The sequence below is a fragment of the Corvus cornix genome, chromosome 3, assembly GCF_000738735.6.
Source record: "Corvus cornix cornix isolate S_Up_H32 chromosome 3, ASM73873v5, whole genome shotgun sequence".
Taxonomy (NCBI): domain Eukaryota; kingdom Metazoa; phylum Chordata; class Aves; order Passeriformes; family Corvidae; genus Corvus; species Corvus cornix.
The window spans coordinates 70,457,258-70,476,486 of record NC_047056.1 but is presented as its reverse complement, the minus strand read 5'-3'; the positions used below and the strand labels follow the sequence as shown (position 1 = coordinate 70,476,486).

Genomic DNA, 19,229 nt, shown 5'->3' with positions numbered 1-19,229 from the left:
TAAGATAATAAAATGCCTAAATACTGAAAAATAAAAAGTAAGGTGATCTTAGGAATTTTGTTATTAGCTGGAAGTTAATTTCAATGATGTCTCTTTGAAACTCCTTTAAATTTCGCAATTTTGTTTTCTCAAAACATTGTTTATCTTTAGAATAAACAATTACTCAATATTTTCATGATGAAGGTCACTGTGACAGATGAACAACCACTCATTCAATTGTCTTCTAAAGATGTGGGTGAAGAATTTCCATAGATCTACTATCCTTCGCAATGTGTTGCATTACAAACTATCAGTCAAGATAAGAAGAGGTCAAGCATCCAGACTCCTACTGCCCAATAATTACTTTATGACCTAAATCTGTGATGCAGCATAGTAACTTTAACTATTATTTTTCAACTCCCATAGTTTTACTTTTGTCCTTATTTCCATTCTGAAGATCTTGCTATCTATTTACTCAAACATCCAAAGGTCAACATAACTGAAAATTTCAATTATCAGGAGAAAAATGGTATTTGCTCCAATCCTTCAGTGCATTTTTCATCTGCCATTGTCAGATTAACAGACTGATAAACAAAGTCAGTCTTTCTATTTGATTGGCTGCTCGTCTTGCACATTCTCCTTTTCTTGTCTGCATTCCTGACCTCATCAAAGTTCTGGCCTGTAGGTCAAGTAAGAGTTCATCAGCTGCTCATTTTTCTCTAAAAAGTGGGAAAACCAGTCTGTTCCAAATGGCCCACACATGCAGGAAGTGAGTGAACCACACCTCTGTCCTTGAGAGGGCCTTTTGTGAGTTGCCAGTATAACTGAGAGGATATCACATTTGGCTAGCTGTCCTAAAAAGGTGAAGTCCCTAGAAATTCTTGGAGATAACATCCTTAAATTCTCTATATAGCCCATACACTAGATATACACTGGATTATGACAGAATCATAAAATGGCCTGGGTTGGACAGGACCTCAAAGATCATCTAGTTCTAAATGCCCTGCTGTAGACAGGAACACCTTTCACTAGACCAGGTTGCCCAGAGCTCCACCCAACCTGGCCTTAAACACTTCCACTTGTGGATGTGGCAGCATCCACAACTTCTCAGGGCATTTTTTACCTCTATATAGGGACCTCATCTGAGCCTTCCTCTAAAGAAGCCTCTCTTGGCAGCTGTGTAGACAGAATCCATCATCCTCAGGCAGCTGATCTTTATGAATGTCATGGTATAAGTCCTTATCACTGCTGGACGTGTCATAGAAGCAGCTCATCAATATAAAAATGAAAAACTTCAGTTTTAGCACCAGAACTATTTACTTACCTTTTCCCACTACAGTTACTTTGGTTCAGTCCTCCCACTTGGTTAAGTGCAGACCACGCAGTGAGACCAACATATGGTAAGGCAGCAGCTTCTGTGTGACTGAGACACTTTGGCTTAAAAGACACCTGAAATAAAATTATATCTAAGTCACACAGCAGCTCCCATGTGACACTGAAATATTTAAGCACGCTTTACTGAATTGGAGATCGTGTATTGCACATTTTCAGCCACCTTCAAAACTAGTTGGAGTACAAATCAATACAAGCACTAAGAAATAAAGTTACTTAGATACTGAAGAAGAAAAATGCCAGTTTTTACAACTTTGGAGTTTTGTCTGTTAGCCACAGTTTTGAAAGTTTACCTCGTTTCCACTAGCTACCACGAATTCTGACAGAGTACCCTGTTTCCATGGGGGAATTGCTGCCCACACCTAAAACCAAATAGAAAACAACCATCAATTTTTGTAACTCTGTGCACAATTGTACGTACACAGAAATTTCCTTCATTAAAGAAACCTTTTTTCCAATTTACAGAATGTCTTCGTTATTTATCAGAAACCAGCTTTAGCTTGCTTTACACAAAAAAAAAAAAATCACAAAACTGACTAAATGAAGGACTGGAGGGCTATGTAAATAAAATGTACCATTGCAGTGTGCATAAGACATAATTTTTCAAGCCCCCCAAACTACTCCCATGCCAGGAGAGCCCAGATTAGAGGGGCAAGGAGGGTGCAGAATCAGGATTTGCTGTATTAAAACTGGTGAAATGTGAAAGCAACTGATGAAGGTGAAAGCAAACAGTATCAGTATTTGTTTAGGCATCCGTGAAGTGCTTCTTGGGTTAAGCCGAAGTTCCTACTCCAAGTTACTTATGAAAAATAAAAACAAATCCCTTCTTGTTGGAATTCTATCTTCAATTAAAAACAAAGTGGCATTTTGAGTATGCACTTAGAAACAAATTCCACTCTTGCCACCACTGAAATGGACCAAAAACTCAAACACAGAGGGGAAATTAAGTTGCAGAAGCAAGTGTCTGAAAGACCATGCTTTTCAGAGAAAAAATGAAGGGAAGAAAATATTCTAGGAATTTACTGCCAGATAGGCCTTATTAAGAATGCAACAGCATTAAAAAAAATAATTAAGAAGAAAACAAATGCTGAACATCCTATAGTATATTTTAACTATACATTTTGGAAAAAAAATAAAAGATTGGTGGTATCACCTCATCTCCAGGTTTGAAATAAGACACACCCAGTCCACATTCCATAACAACACCAGAGACATCTCGACCAAGTGTTAGAGGAAATTCAGTCTCGCCAGTTTTCAGTTTCAGGGGATCCCGCTTCATATTTAATGCAGTTGCACCATAACCACCTACAAAACATGGAATCAACCACAACACATCACACTGAGTGCTCATTTATTAATTGCCTAATTCCTATTAGAAAGCATTGTCTACACGTAACGTGCCTCATTTCTGTTACAACTGAAGCATGCAAGAAATCTGCAATATTTTATACTTTTACAGATTTTACAAATAAAGAGCAAATGTAAAAAAGTATTAAGGCATATCTCCTAAGATGAATAACCTGGACGTCTCTTCAGCAAGCAACAGACAAATGCTGTGAAGTCTCAGAATTCCCCATCTAACAACTGTATTCAGCCTAAAAATAACCTGCATTTGAGCATGTATCCCCAGAGTTTGGACAACTCTGCCTAAGGGCCGTACCGTGCTAGAAAGTGTCTTAACAGGAATCCTCAGACGGAAAATGTCCCATCACCAAACTCCCAACCATATACAAGGATTTTTAAAAATTCATTTATTAGAGACCCAAACCACAGATCACAGATCTATCAGAGGGCTTCCTGCTGATATATTTCCTTATTCTACTGCATCTGATTTAATATGCAAGCACTTCTGCACATGAAGTATAAGGTATTCTACTACCACAACTTCCTTTTTGTGTTTCAAACCCAGTAACTGGGGAAGAAAATCTAATTAAATGTATCAAATACAAAGAGTCGGGCAGTGAAAGTGACAGATTTTCTGGGCGGGATGACAGCACGTTCCCAGATGCCAATTCACGATGGGCATGAACGACACGGTTTGCCTTCGGTCGCCTATGCCGACTTGCTAGTACCTCGGACCTCCAGCCCCATTCACCTCAAAGAGATGGGAAAATCCAGCATCACTTAGGGGGAATGCTGCTCCTTGACCGGGCAAGTCTCTCGGTCAACAGAGCAGCACCACATTCACTCAATTAACAGTTCACCCTCGCAACACACTCACACTTTTGTCAGTGGCTTTTTGTATCGTTCTCCCCTAAGTAAGAACTTGAAAAAAATTTTTTTGGTATCGTTCTTCCCTGAGACCCTTAGAAAAGTTACGGTTTCCCACAGAGCTCGGGCAAACACGTGTGTTGAGGCACCCCTGGACACTGCCGAGACAGGTGTGTGCCGGGGCAGGACGGTGTCCTGGCACGACTCGGAGCACCGGGGGCCACTGGAGCCGCAGCCCCAGCACAGCCCCTGCCATCCCGGCAGCCCGGCCGCGGCTGCCCGGGCTCGGCACTTACTTCTCATGCTGAGGTCGATGGGGTTCAGGCTCGCAGCGTGAACCTTAATGATGACCTCGTTCGGGAAATGTATGATGGGGAACACCATGTCCCTGGTGAAGCGCAGCACCTCGTTGCTGCCGTACCGGTCTATGACCCAGCTGGGCATGGCGGTCCGCGCCCGCGGAGAGGCGCGGAGCCCGCGGGCCGGTGCCCGCCCGCTCGCCCAGCGCAGCGCCCGCCCGCTCGCGGCTCCCCACGACAGCATGACCGGGGCGGCCGGGCCGGGCCGGGCCCAGCCGCGGGTTGGCGATCGGGGTAAGGATCGGGATCGGGACCGGGCCGGGTGGCTCCCGCTCGCCACAGCGCTCAGCCCGGGCGGCACCCGCAGCCAATGGGCGGCCGCCTTCTTGGCCGCCCAGCCAATGGTGCCGCAGGGTGTTGCGGCAAGATGGCGGCGCGCGGCCGCCGTGCCGGGGGAAGGGTTGGGGTTGTGGTCGCTCGGTGGGCGTGAGGCGGCGGCGGTGGGAAGGGGGAGCTATGCTGCGCGCCTCTCTCCGACAGGTGAGTGGGGCCTGCGCGCCTGCTGGGGGTGACGAGGAGCGGGGTGGGGGTGCCGAGGAGCGGGGCCGGTTCGCAAGGTGACCGGGGTCCCCTCGCGTCCCCCCTCCCCGAGGCGGCCCGGGAGAGCCGTTCCCGTGGGCTTCTTCCCTCAGCGGGGATCGCGCTTTCTCCCCGTACCGCCCCGGCGCGGCCTCTGTCACCCGGCTGTCCTGAAAGACGGGCTGCGCTCTCAGGTGTCGGCGGCGTTGAAGGAAGGACAAGTCACTCCCACGGAGCTCTGCCAGCGGTGCCTGGCCCGCATCAAAAGCACCAAGTTTCTGAATGCCTACATTACCGTAGCGGAAGAGACCGCTTTGAAGCAGGCTGAAGAATCAGAGGAAAGATATAAAAGAGGTATGTTGCTTTGTAAGTAATATCAGTCCTTAAAAAGCTGCTGTGGAGGAACCGTCTGTGTTAGGCGAAGCACCTTTGCTTTTTAAAGGAGCTGTCTTGGCTTGTTTCACTGCTGGGGGATGAGGCTCACGCTTGAGGTTTCTGTGGGTGCTCGTGGGTGTACACTTGGCACTCAGGAGAGTATTTAGTCCAAAAATCTGAGGCAAAACCTGGACCAAACAAGGCACTGCAGGTTAAATAGGCTCTGTGCCTTTTGGACAGCACTGCTCCTTGGTGCCTGCTTCTTCTTTCCATCAGCAGTTCATTTGGAATGTGTAGCCAACAGGTACCGTGAATAGGCAGATGCAGTGGTCATTCACAGGTCTCCTGACTGGGATAGACAAACAGCTGGCACAACCTGTTGAGTTTTTAATTAAGAAAGCAAATTAAAATAAAGCAGCTTTGTTAATTGCAGTTATTAATTGGAGAACAGAACAGCTTTCAGTCCTGTTATCTGCAGCATTTTAGAAGCTGGGCATCCTAATTTTCCTTTGCATTTCAAGAAAGGCAGGGAAGGTAGATTTTCACTCAATAGAGTACATCTTTTTCTTCCTGGGTGACACTTGCTGTCCTCTGGCAGCTTAATAAAATTGTCAGCCAGGTTGTTTTGCTTCCTGATGTAGGCCTTTTAGTTTTTGGTTTGGGTTTTTTTTGTGGGGTTGTTTGTTGGTTCAGGTTTTTTGGATGATGGATAATCAGTCACTTGGGAAAGATTTTCTCTGCTTCAGTACTTTTTCAGGTCATACGTACTGTGTATGTCAGGTAGGCAGAGTTTATTGCTCCCAGCCTAGTGATAGAGTGGATTTAGCAGCACCTATGGCTGAAATAAGCACTGTGTGGTCACACTGGAAGAGGTATGCGCTCCTTTGGGATAGGCAGCCTGGATGAAGGCAGCTGCCCATCTGGAGGGCTTGGAGCTCTGCTCTGTGAGGCCGGGTCTGGTTTGGGCAGAGTGCTCAATGCTTGAGTTGGAATGGAAGATGGTTCTTGAAAATGGAACAGACAACCATCAAATGCCAAGTGGAGAGCAATCTTGCTTCCAAAAACCACCCAAAGGGACGTGTAAAATAAATAGTAATTGATGAGAGCACCATGTATATATATGGCACCCATTTTGCTTTAATCTGTGTTGTCTTACCGTCATTCCTAATGCAGGTCAGCCACTGGGCATTCTAGATGGAATTCCTATTGCAGTAAAAGACAACTTTAATACAGCTGGCATTGAGACAACGTGTGCATCAAATATGCTAAAAGGTACAGTAAGGCTTTTAAAGTGAAATCAGATCTTTTGCTCTTTAGAGGGTTTTATGGAGTGGAGTCTTCCAGAAATCCAAGTATTTTCAAAAAATGAGCTGGAGTCACTTGAGGAAATACATTTATCCAGTTTCACTAGCCAAGTTCATCAAGTATTACAGATAGATCTTTTTCTTCTTCTAAGACATTATCTCTTTATTTATATTTGCATGCATTTAACAACAGTTATAATAAAAACCTATATACTACAATTAAATGGTTCCAAAATTCACATTTACCTTCACATTGCTTTTAGGTCTAGAGGAGAGCAGTCAGTATTGTTCTGCCTAGTGAAACCCAAAGACAGTCCTTTTTTGTTGTTGTTCTGTTTATAATTGTTGACTTAAATAGTTTTTTCATATGGCTGTAGGAAGAGTAGACATTAACAATCCCAATATGCAAACGCGTTCTATAATGCTTTTAAGGCTTTTTTTTTAAATTTCCTAAACTCATTGTTTCTATTAACATGCCATGAACGTTTCCAAGACATTACAATATTTTTATAGTAAAAGCAAAAATAGGAAACGTTTCTTATGTCTGTTTTATTCTGCACAAAGTAAAACTTTATATTAATCCTTGTGGAAGATAGCAGAAGTAGATTAGCAGACCCTTAATCTGCTCATGGTTTTTTTAATAGCAGAAGAAACAAAATATGACTTCGCTGTTGTAAAAATTGTTATATTACCTGAGATGCTGTTCCTTAAAGCACATTCTCAGACCTGTTATGATTGATTGCAATGAGTATTAGGAGGGATGTCCTTGTTGCTGATGAAAGTGGGAATGGAGAAGCCCCTGTCATCATTCACAAAGTGAATTGCTTACTACCTGAGGTCTCATGTCACTGTCATAGTTCTCATCCTAGGTTATGTAAGGTCTAAGTGGTAATGACAACTGCAAAATGTTCAGAGTAGCTACTTGTAAAAATAATTTGTATCTCACCAGTTGCTCTTAATTGTTCTGATTATTTTCAGGTTATATTTCTCCTTACAATGCTACAGTAGTTCAGAAATTACTGGATCAGGGAGCTGTGCTTTTAGGTAAAACAAACCTAGATGAATTTGCAATGGGGTGAGTGATATTTATTATTTTTAATGTGTGATTGTACATAAAACAGCATACACACCATCTACCTGTAATCCTTAACTAGTGTTACTGTGAGGCGAGACAATAATGAATACTTACTGGAAGGGTACACAGAGCTGCATGAACTTCTCCCTGAGCATTTAGAGTGTTGTGTAAATGAGACAGACGCTGAGTTTTGTGAACATTGCATTCAGATGTTGCTGTGCTCGAAACGTAGGAAGCGGTCCAGCCTTTGCAGAAGGCCAAGGACAAGTGGCCTTCTTCTAGATTAAGTGTGTTAGTAGAATTGGTTACAACACAGGTAATTGCTGCCTTTTTGTCTCTCCTTACTGATGGCTTTTTGCCCTTAGGTAATTATTGTCATGCCCTCGCTGGCAGTCACTGCCTCTGCCAGTCAGCCACTGGAGTAATTTGTATGGGTACTCCCTGACTTGCTGCACACGGGCTAATTGAGAGCAGCACTTTTAGGTTGCCTAAGCTACTGTTGGTGACTTTTTGTCAGGAGCACATTCAAAAATGCTCCTACAAATTGATTCTTCTGCAAATCAGTGAAGGCAGCCAAGTGTATCAGAGAACAGCATTGGGCTGTTAGGGATGGGCATCACTGCTAGGTCTGGAAGGGAATTTCTGGGACTTTAACTACCTGTGAAAAACAATCAGTGCTGTGTTTTGGTTTTATTTTACTTAAACCAAAGTCCAAGGTTTGATTGGAAATTCACATGGATGGGGTGGAAATACTTTGACTGTATTGTTTTGAGTAAAGTAATTTGCATGTAAAAAAGCTATTCCTTAGAGGAAGAGCAGGCAAAAGCTTGGGAGAAACCTGATTACATGGTATTACAACAGGTTCATAAAAGCACAGGATTCTCCTAAAAAGGCTTATCCCAGTACTGGCTTCTCATTCATTTCGGGTCTGTGCGTTTGCATGATCTCTTGATCAGGGGGCGGATCCAGCTCTAAAGTAATGATGTCTCAATAAGGTTGGTTTTCAACTGCTGTCAGTTGCCTGTTCTGTTTGATGATTTAGCTGATAACACTGGCACCTTGGAGTCAGGGAGAGCATGGCGTAGGGGTCCTGAGGAAGGAGGAAAGTACCCCCTGCTCTTGCTTCTGGTGGCAGCTCACACTTAGGTGACACAAGCTGATTGAAACCAGTTTCTGAGAAGCCAGTCTGGCATTCTGAACCAGTGAAGTGTGGCCTCTGCAGAGGGCTACAGGGTGAATAAGAGTTTGTCATTTCAGAGAAATGCTTGTTCCTGGTATTGTGGAGCTTTTTCTCCACCTCTAGCAGCATGTTTTTCCTCAAGACTGTGATCTTACATCAAATGGAGGACTGGAGAAACAGAACACCTTTGTTTTGAAAGAGATGTGCTCCTTTACTTTTACATAGCTTAAATCAGTTTTATGTCTTTGTGACTGTGTTAATTTCAGTGTCATTAGCAGAAGTTAGAAAGGGGTACCAGTTCAGGTTCTGTGTCAGAAACTGATGAAGAACTATAAATTTTACAGTGGTAATGTTGTAGAAGTTGACTGCATAAGGATTTACATACACCAGTCTTCTTCTGTTGAAATTGAATTTGCAAGGATGATGAGGAATTGGATTAAAATAATTAAATTGGTGAATACAGTGTGTCATCTGTCACTTCTGTCTGTATTTGTCCTGTCTGACTATCTTAGATCTGGGAGTACGGATGGAGTATTTGGACCAGTCAGAAATCCCTGGAGTTATTCAAAACAGTACAAGGAAAAGTCTGTCCCAAAATCCCATTCTGAAGACGAAGAGTCTAGCTGGGTAATAACAGGAGGGAGCTCAGGAGGCAGCGCGGCTGCTGTGTCATCTTTCACGTGTTTTGCGTAAGAGGCTTTTAAAATGGTCTTTCCCTAAATGTCTCAAAATATGTTGGAATGTTTTAATTTTATAATTTTCTTATGTGCTAGTATGAATAGGAGGGTTATTGGCACTGGCATGCAAAAATTTATTTCAGCATCCCTAGTTAATTTGTGGCATATCATGAAGCCAGAATTAATCCATGCAGGCAAATTTAGATTTACTCATTTCAATCATTATTCAGTGGTATGGCCACTTTGCACTGTGTGAAATAAAATCATGATGGCAGTAAAGGAGTGACAGTTTTATTCTTATTCCCAAGAATAAAATCTCTTTAAAAAAGTCTTATGGGGTTTGTGACACATCCTCTTCCTCACTAGGTGCATTAACACAAATGCACACTGAAAATGTAATTCAGCAAATTAAGAGATCCCTTAATTTGTAGCAGTATGATAATCTTTCCTCCCCTCCTTTGTTTTTATAGCATAGTTACGTAATAGTACGTGAGATTTGGGACCTAAAAGCTTTCAAACCCGTGATATAACAAGAGTACTGAGTACTTGCTACAAATGTACAAACTTTCCTCTTTTTAAGTTAGAAGACAGTTTTAGTGTTGGGGGTTTTTTTTAGGCAAGTGTGTGTTTATGGTTGGAGGTTTTTTCCTAAAGGAATTTAAACAAGCTGGATGTTTTTTTAATAGTAATTATTAACTGTATGGAATAGCAACACACTATTTAGCAAATCAGTTGTCTATACTATCTTCCCCCTCTGACTGTTAAAAGAAAACTAATCACAAACCTTTACACCTTGCATTTAATTTAGAGCTACATGTTGAAGCATGTTTTATAGAAGATTATTTCAATTGTGCTCTTAATTGGAAGGTTTTTAAAAATGCTCTGTACTTACTCTATCCTTGTTTACCCATAGACTACATTACAAGCTTCTGTTTTGTTGTTAAAATATTCTTGCTAATGTTGATTACAGCTTCCTTAATTACCCTTTACTGGGATATAACCTACCGAACATTTTAATACTGTTGAAATTGAACTCTGTGCAGCCATTCCCAAGGACTGCTGGTCTTTATCCTGAGCCAGAATGGGCTGATCCTGAGAGGGTCTGGCACCTTTCCTTATGTTCCTGGGCACCCATTTTGCACTGCTCAGCACATTGTCAGATCAGGGAGATTTTTTGTCCAGCTATTTTATTGCCTATAACCTATTGTATATCCACCCTATTAGTGTCTTTCAAGCACCAGGAATGCTGCCAGACTTTGTATTTTCAATTTGAGATTTGGATGTCCAAAAATGCTATAAAATAGAGAATGTTTTACATCAACAGAAAAACTTTGAAAAAAATTCCACTTCAGAAAAGTCAATTGAATTGGTACAGCTATGTCAGAAACAAATGCCTATGGGAACAGTCATATACTCACTTCGATAAAAATGATACCTATTTCTGAAGTTTAAATTTGTTTTGGCAAAGATTTTGAATAAAAACTGCTGTATCTTTTTAATGCTGCTTGAGTTAAACTTACTAAAAACAAGAGAAAAGCATGTTTCATTTCAATACAATTTTTGAAATAAAAATTTCAATTTAGAAAGAACAAGGTTTCACCTGCGAACAAAAAATGGAAGTCAACTTCAAAATAATTATTAATAAAATACTGTGTTTTAATTGCACCTATGTGTTTTAATTGTACCTAAGCTACTGTAAACTGGGAGTTCTGATCAGTCTTTGTAGATTTGGAAACAGGAAAAACATCTTTCCAAAGTATGCTCTCTTGTTAGGGGCAAGAAGTGTCGCTCTTCATTTTTATACTGGAAAATGCTGATTCATGGTGCATTGGCTATCCAATAAATAAGACATCAGTGTTGAAAATTGTACCCTAAATCACATGAAATGTATCATTTGGAGTCCACAGTATTGGAACAGACCAACAGAGAAGGCAGAAGAAGATACTTGGGGCCATTTTCAGATGCTCTGAATTCTACCTATCTGCCTCTGCTTTGTGAAGAGAACTGGACTCCTAATGGCTAATTCAGAGACCCTAAGAAAAATCAGAGAACAGAAAAAAGATAGCCATAGAGAGCAGACTGTAATTTAGGCTGTGTGATGATGACTTCTGGTCTGGAAGAATTCAGAGAATTTTAAATCCATGCATCTTAAAGCCACGCATTCTTATGATTTGAAAATGTTCTGAATTATCTTACTAATGATGATCCTTTTGAAACCATAGAGCCTTAGGGTCAGACACAGGAGGATCTACCCGAAACCCTGCTGCTCACTGTGGTGTTGTAGGTTTAAAGCCAACATATGGACTGATCTCTCGCCATGGTCTCATTCCTCTAGTGAACTCCATGGATGTGCCAGGAATCCTAACCAGATGTGTGGATGATGCAGCGGTTTTGTTAGGTATTACTATGTCATACATCTTCGTTTACAGCATGTCCTCTAAACAAACTGAATCCTGACTAACTAATGTACGTTTTCCTGGCCTTCACATGTTGTGTCATATTTCAGGTTCACTTGCTGGACATGATCCTAAGGACTCTACCACAATTCAGGATGACTTTAGGCCGTTTGAACTACCTAATTTGACTGATGTCAGCAAGCTTTCAATAGGAATTCCAAAGGTAACACTTAAATCCTGTTAACAGTTGTGGACAGGAAGAGCAAATAAAAGACACTTAACCAAAAAAATACTTGTGTCTTCCCACCACCTCCCAGTCTCTTGTGATTTGAAACAGTGAAGGCAGTGCAAGCAGCTCCTGGAAAAGAGCAGTATGTGTGTGCTCTGTTGCCTGTTCAGGCAGTTTGGAGCACACATGCACTAATGCATCATCTAAAACGTTTTCTCATCATGGTGGGAAGCACTGTCAGGAACTTCAGGGGAAATGGGGAACTTCAGTTCTTGGTTCTCTCTGTTGCTCTTTCATTAGTCACCTCTGTAACCTCAAGTTGCTTTTGGTGCCTTCCCATGCAGTGAGCTTGGTACTGGTTTGTGCAGAGTTTAGAGGTACTTGCCTAAATGGCACTGTGTTAATACACAGCAGAATTTTAAAGGCAAATGAATGGCATAAGGAGCTGTGATTTGCAGAGTTCTAAAAAGAACTGAAAGACATCTGTAATTTGGCATCTGGTGTACGCAATTCAATCATGTTTGTAACTATAAGAGTACTTGAAATTTAGGAACAAAGTTTGGGACTTCAGCCTATTTTTAATTTAATAAAGGCTCTGCCTTCAAAGAGACAATGTGAATAATGTTTATTGGTTGGATTCTCAGTATTGGAACCTAAGATGGAACTGGCATACCAAAAGATTTAATTTGATAAGCAGAGATGTCCACTGACCAATTATTCGCAATCTGTGAAATGTAAAAATTACACGCCTAGAAAATTGCTCAGCTGCATACTGTTTAAATTTTGATAAATCTAAAATGGTGATATTGGTTAATTATTCCTATCCTTTGGACAGTTTTTTCTCCTGCTGCAGGGTATTCGAAACAGATCCATGCATACATTGAACATGCGTCATAGCTACTCAGAAATCAGACAGTACTATGACCCTGATGCTGTGGGTTAGAACTAAAGCAAGTATCTTCAAAAATAGGGAATTTTAATTGAATATCTGTAATTTGGCTGTGAAAGAGGAATGTAGCTAATCGAAGTCTTCTCCCAGCCCCTTGATTGTAGTTCTTCTTTGGTGGGTGGTTTTATTTGTTTCACTGAGGTGTGCCAGTTGCCACTGATATGGTGTGGCCATTTCTTTTTATCTTTCCTGCTTGCAGCAGCCCTAGTTTTTTTAGGATTCAGACCTGAAGAATTTCTACCCATGACTGCAGAGCAGTGCAGTACAGTCTTGATAGATAAATAAGGAGATAACTGGGCAATTACTTCTTCAGAAGAAACTGCTGAAATTCCATGATCTGTGATACATATGTTGATCCTACTGAGATGAACATAATACTCTTAAGAAGACTAAATCCTGTTAATTTAATACTCCTTGATTGTATAGGATTTAATAGATGCAAAAAGCTTGAATAAGTACTTTAAATCATATAGTGGTGAGGTAATGGTTTCAGTGTATTTTTAGCAAGGAGTATTTGTGTCTTGGTTGCTATTAGAAGTAAACCAGTCTGTAAAATAACTCCTTTTCTTGTTTTTCCACTAAGGAATATCATGCACCAGGGCTGTCTAGTGAAATACTGGGTCTCTGGTCAAAGGCTGCTGACCTCTTCAAGAATGCAGGTGCTAAAGTGGTCGAAGTGAGCCTACCACATACTCGTTACTCAATTGTCTGCTATCATGTGCTGTGCACAGCAGAAGTGGCATCAAATATGGCCAGGTTTGATGGGCTGGAATATGGTAAGGGTTTTGAAAAAACTTTTTTTCTCAGACAGTGGAAACACTGCTGGATGCCATGTTAAAGTGTTTGTTTTTATAGATGTTTTTGTTTATGGTTGGATGCTTGATGTTATTTCTCCAAGGTGGACTATAATAAAAAACCTTGTGCAGATAAAAATGTGTAAATAGATACATATTTTAATAAATTTTGGTACTAGGCATATCAGTGTCTGGGCTCAAAATCTAGTTTAGTTAGTTTCCACAATAAAACAGGAATATGTTTTGGTTTTTTTCCACAATAGTAGCATGTCAGACTGCAGCAAACAGTGACCTGTTGTATTACTATGTATAACCTTACCTGATGTTATTGAATCTTAAGGATTACAAGAAGTGTTAATACCCAAAATGCCTTTTCTTTTCAGGACACCGTTCTGACAAGAAGGACTCCACAGAAAGTATGTATGCTGCAACACGGCGAGAAGGCTTCAATGATGTTGTAAGAGGAAGGATTCTGTCAGGAAACTACTTCTTGTTGAAACAGTAAGAACATCTTGAAATTCAGCTTTGCCAGGGTAACAAATTTTTGAGCAAATGGTGATTAATTGTTCATCATGACATGAAAAAGAAATTGCCCTTACACTAGTATTTTTATTATTGCTTTAGCTCTATAAAACCTAGTGAACTGTTAATAATGAACGAAAATGTTTTCCCTGAGTCTTACCAATAAGCCTCCTAAATTAAATAAGTAAAACAATTTAGTGATATTTTTTTCTCCTACCAGAGCATTATTGGCATCCATTAGTTAAATTAGGCAGAAATCTACCCTATGGTATGACATTGAAATCATACTGAAGTCATTACTGTCCTAGTGTTAGAAGTTCTTCAGCTGTTAATGTCATTAAAACTGCATAGAAAAACTGCTGGTACATTGTAGAGAGGTCTTTTAGAGAAAGCCAGAGACAAAGCAATTAAATTAACTGCAGCTCTCTGCCTCAATGTACAGGGAAAGAGAAGCACTGGCAGAAATACTGAACTGATGTCTTTACAGAAGTCAGGGTTTTATCCAGCTCACGTAGCGAAGCTGGTGCATGGATCAATTGTACGTTTTTAGTTTTCAATCCTTATCCAGTCCTAATTTATGTTAGTAAAAGTGCTGTTTTTCTCTGTCTGAATTTGTTCAGATACTAACAAAAATATTAGGCATATAATCAGTCTCTGTAGTGTGCTTACTTTGAAAGAGCTCTGTCAGCAACAGTATTCATCAGATGTGACTTCTAATTGCTCTCAGAGACAGGAATGTTGTCAGTCAGTCTGCAACAACCAGCTTTTATGGAATGCCGATATTCCTGCCAAGTGTGCTCCCTCTGCTTACAACTGTCCAGATCAGCTTTCCTAAGGCTGCTTTAAAATTCACATAGTTAACTCTTCTGTGAAGGAATACACAATTGGCTTCCACCAAGATTGAACAGGGGAGTTCTGTTCCTGTTCTACAGTAAATTACTTTTGAAGAACAGAGTGCAGGGTTCAGAAAGCATTCTTAGAATAAGTAGTAGAGAAAACCCATTTGTGTCTCCTGCAAATGGTGCCTTTTACAGCTTATTATTTTTATCTTGCTTTTCAAAGCTTTAAAATGACCAGGTGACTGTTCAGAAAGTTCTGGTTAACATCTTTAGAGACAATGTGGACAAGGGGATCGGCAAGTTTGCAGACAACTCTCATTTGAGCGGTAGTGTTGATTTGCAGGAGGGCAGGAAGGCTCTGCAGAGGGATCTGGACAGGCTGGATCAATGGGCTGAGGCCAATTGTGTGAGGTTCAACCAGGCCAAGCGCCGGGTCCTGCCCTTGGGTCACAACAACCCCCAGGCAGTGCCACAGGCTGGGGCAGAGTGGCTCCAAAGCTGCCAGGGGAAAAGGACCTGGGGGTGCTGGTCAACAGCAGCTGAACATGAGCCAGCTGTGCCCAGGTGGCCAAGAAGGACAATGGCATCCTGGCCTGGATCAGCAGTAGAGCGGCCAGCAGGACCAGGGCAATGGTTGTCCCTCAGCACTCAGCACTGGCAAGTGCTGTGTCCCAAATTCTGGGCCACTCCCAACAAGAAGGACACTGAGGTGCCAGAGTGTGTCCAGAGAAGGGCAGTGAAGCTGCTGAAGGATCTGGAGCACCAGTCTTATGAGGAGCGGCTGAGGGAGATGGGGTTGTTTAGCCTGGAGCAAAGGAGGGACCTTATCACTCTCCCTACAACTACCTGAAAGGAGTTTGTGGTGAGGTAGGAGTCGGTCTCTTCTCCCAGGTAACAAGTGATACGAGAAGAGGAAACAGCCTTATGTTGCACACCATGAGGTTTACATTGGATATTAGGAGAAATGTCTTCACTGTAAGGGTTGTCAAGTGTTGGAACTGGCTGTCAAGGGAAGTGGTGAACTCCCCATCCCTGGAGATATTAAATAGACATGTAGATGTGGCATTTAGGGACTTTCTGAAATTAATAGCTAGGTTGATTTCTGAAGTGATTGTAGGAAAAGGTCTAATTCCCATTATAATTTATTAGCTTAAATCTGCTGCTTAAACCTTAAAAAATAATTTATTAGCTTAACCCTTTTCATTGCTGATTCTTGGAATCTTAAATCTTTAGATTACTCTAACAAAGTGGGATTTGGGCAGTTTCAGTTGTTTTATCTATAAACACTCTAGCATCTAGCAGTTGATAATACACCCCTCCATTTTTCTTTCACTTTAATTTTTCTTTCCCAAATAGCTGAGGGTTTAGATGGCAGTTACCTTTGAAACTGAACTTCTCTGAATTTAAGATTCCACATCTACCAGTTCTGCATATGAAATTAAAAGGAACAATAGACATGAAGCTGACTAATGTGTTTCTGCTTCAGACTTGTGTAAAGATAGAAATCCGTAGACCACATGTTTACATGAGGGGAAAAAAAAGGGTAAAGTCTTTATAGTATTCTACAGAGACGTATACTACAATCAGATACATAGTTTTAAATCCATTTGGAGTCCTCCACAGATGATGGGACTTTTTCATATGCTTCAAGTATCTTGCTGGATTGAATCCTAGATGGTTAATTCCTATTTTTCAGACCTGTGTAGTTCTATATTTTGCTGTGCTGCTGTACAGTGAAATTAGGTTAGATACCAGCTTTTCACCCAGGGGGTGGTTGAGCACTGAAGCAGACTCCCCAGGGAAGTGGTCACAGCACCAAGCCAGTCTGAGTTGTGCTCTCAGGCACATTGTGTGGTTCTTGGGGTGTCCTGCACAGGGCCAGGAGTTGGACTCCATGATATTGATGTGTCCCTTCCAACTCAGCATTTTCCATGATTCTGTGAAATTCAATACGCAGTTTACTTTCCAAATAGTCATAAAAGTGTTGTTTTCATTTTTAGTTAATTATTGTAAACTAGGGTTTTGTTTTCCTTTCACCTTTCTTCAGCTGTATGCCCTCATTTCTTTCTCTGACAGCTTCACTGCTATGAGAGCATAAACACGTGTGGTGACTAAGCTTCCGGTATATCAAAAACCCAAGTACCAGTGTGAGTCAAAATTTTGTCCAAAAGGATTACTGGGCTTGTCTTTTCCACAGTAACTAAGAAATAAAGTTCTGTATTTTGGGAATTAAAGTGTCAGGCCCTTATGTCCCTATTTCTTTCTAGGAACTATGAGAAGTATTTTGTCAAGGCACAGAAGGTGAGACGTCTCATTGCCAATGACTTTGCGAAGGTTTTCAGGAGTGGTGTTGATATTTTACTCACTCCCACCACTCTGAGTGATGCAGCACCGTACACAGAATTCATCCAAGAAGACAACAGGACCCGCAGTGCTCAAGATGACGTCCTGACACAGGCTGCAAACATGGCTGGTGAGTAGGGACAGGAATTCAGTTATGTTTTCCCCTGCCTAGTCATTTTAAATGTCTGGTCCCTTTAGCCGTCTAACCTTCTCTTTAGAATCAAGGTATTTCACCCCCATGGTGTAAGTCTTGCAGTGATAACCAGGTATAAGGATAGTTTATTAAATCCTTGAAAATGTAAGACTAGATTTTAAAGTGGGGCACCTTGGAGCTGAGTGTGGGCTGCAGGTAAGATGAATCTGTTCCAGAGACAGAAATCTCTAAGGAGAACTGATTATCTTTTTCAGAGGATGCTGACTCCTTAAATCTCTCTAATAATTTCTTGTGATCATCTAGCATTCATTTCATTGAATCAAATTATTTTAGCTAATCTTTTTTCTCTACATAATTTTTTTTCTTGTTCTCTTGAAATTGATACAAAAATTACTCTAAGGGTTAATAGTAAGTCTTTGCATGTGTATTTTTTTTTTCTTTCAGGACTGCCAGCCATAAATGTTCCTACAGCTCTTTCAGAGAGAGGCTTGCCAGTTGGGCTTCAGTTCATCGGACGTTCATTCCAGGAGAAGCAGCTTCTCACTGTGGCCAAATGGTTTGAAAAACAAGTACAATTCCCAATGATTCAACTAGAAGAAGTAAAGAGGCATGACAATGGTGTCTTTCAGCATCAGAAATCTGCTTCTTTTTCATAGCATGGGACTTGCTAGTCAGCTAGAGTAAGAAAGCGGTGGGGATGGTCTAAAAATGTATTTCTGCCATTAATTGTCTTTTGCAGAAGTAATGATCTAAGACGACGTTATGCAGTAATTCATGATGGAATCAAGACAGGTTGTTACTGTGTAATTAAGGCAAAGTGAATCATTAAGTAAACATGCTTATGTCATTAAGAGCCATTTCTTACTGATATTAAATCACCAAGTTGAAATTACGTATCTTATGCCTGTGAAGCTGATTTTTTCATCCCCAGAGGGTGTGTAAGGTATCTGACCGATTAATTACCTGAACTTTTGTGTGAAAACTCTGTTGTTGCCAAAGGGCTTAGTTACCTTATGGAGTGTAGACTTTGTAATGACAACAACCAGACAAGCTCTGTTGGAACAAAGGTATCAAGGATCTGTTCACCAAGAGTTAAATACAAAAGGAAACAAGGGAATAACATAGAACCACAGAATCCTTTAGATTAGAAAAGACTTCTAAGGTCATCAAGTCCAACCCAGCACTGTAAAGTTCACCACTCAGTCATATCCCTAATGCCTCATCTACACGTGATGCTTATTAAGGTCATTGTGAGAAAGCTAAATCACACCTGCATTTAGATCCATTTTTTATCAAAATTCAAGATGTGGCAATGTTATTTCATTTAAAAAAACCAGAAATATTCCCTACTGCTAGCTAACTTGTGCAGGAGGTGAAAATAACCTCTGGATTTACAAATCATACAGATTACATCCATGTAAGAATGATGAATTCCAGGTATCTTCTGGGGAAAGGTGTGTAGTAGTAGTCCTTGAGTAGTTATTTTCTTTTTCCTTCATCACTGTTCTTTATAATCAATACTTAAATACTTACTAAGAAAGAGATCTTAATCAGTGTGACTCCCTGTAGGAGTAACGCCATCTATTCTTTCATGTCATTCAACACAATAGTAATTTGAACTGAATTTCCAAACCATCATATCTTGTAGACTGGAAGACTTACTAAACAACTATTAACCTGTTTCAAATGTTGCAGTTAGCATTTCTTGAAAGTTAAAAACACGAAGGATGAAATTTGTAGATGTTTTTGCATCAGATTCACTTTCAATCATAGTCTACAGCATGTATAAGCACAGATGTAAAAGGTATAGAGGGGGGAAAATGACTGAGGTGGAATCTCCTATGGAAACATAAAGAATCTTCCTGAATTACATCTTGTCATATACTGTATTGTCCCCCATGTAAAATAGAAAGAGCTTATTTCTAAAAGTTG

The 19,229-nt window shown here is 40.8% G+C and overlaps 2 protein-coding genes across 6 annotated transcripts in view; one reads left to right on the top strand and one right to left on the bottom strand.

Annotated features, from left to right (window-relative positions):
• The window catches only part of RTN4IP1 (reticulon 4 interacting protein 1), a 24,462-nt gene extending 19,788 nt beyond the window's left edge, over positions 1-4,674 (bottom strand). The window contains exons 1-4 of one of the 4 annotated variants that reach the window (XM_010403355.3): positions 4,599-4,674; positions 2,525-2,676; positions 1,665-1,733; positions 1,304-1,428 (exon numbers count right to left, since the gene is read on the bottom strand). In XM_010403355.3, the coding sequence (XP_010401657.1) occupies positions 1,304-1,428; positions 1,665-1,733; positions 2,525-2,650 (320 nt within the window). In that variant the 5' untranslated portion in view covers positions 2,651-2,676; positions 4,599-4,674. Of the gene's footprint in view, positions 1-1,303; positions 1,429-1,664; positions 1,734-2,524; positions 2,677-3,878; positions 4,388-4,598 lie in introns of those variants that run through there. The other 3 variants (XM_039569224.1, XM_039569222.1, XM_039569223.1) reach the window with 3 other exon arrangements.
• Positions 4,312-19,229, top strand: QRSL1 (glutaminyl-tRNA amidotransferase subunit QRSL1). 2 transcript variants are annotated; one of them, XM_039569221.1, is made up of 11 exons: positions 4,312-4,421; positions 4,655-4,814; positions 6,009-6,107; positions 7,118-7,214; positions 8,907-9,083; positions 11,294-11,469; positions 11,578-11,690; positions 13,229-13,421; positions 13,823-13,940; positions 17,068-17,273; positions 17,742-19,229. In XM_039569221.1, exons 1-11 carry the CDS (start codon positions 4,398-4,400, stop codon positions 17,951-17,953), a joined length of 1,575 nt encoding a protein of 524 aa, XP_039425155.1. In that variant the 5' UTR covers positions 4,312-4,397; the 3' UTR covers positions 17,954-19,229. The 2 variants fall into 2 exon arrangements, with proteins under 2 accessions (XP_039425155.1, XP_039425154.1); XM_039569220.1 differs by having other exon boundaries at positions 4,316-4,421; positions 4,574-4,814.

Coding starts and splice junctions, on each gene's coding strand:
- QRSL1 (XM_039569220.1), top strand. CDS start 4,398: ATGCTGCGCGCCTCTCTCCGACAG. Junction 4,815..6,008: donor AGAGGAAAGATATAAAAGAG/GTATGTTGCTTT, acceptor TTCCTAATGCAG/GTCAGCCACTGGGCATTCTA. Junction 6,108..7,117: donor TGCATCAAATATGCTAAAAG/GTACAGTAAGGC, acceptor GATTATTTTCAG/GTTATATTTCTCCTTACAAT.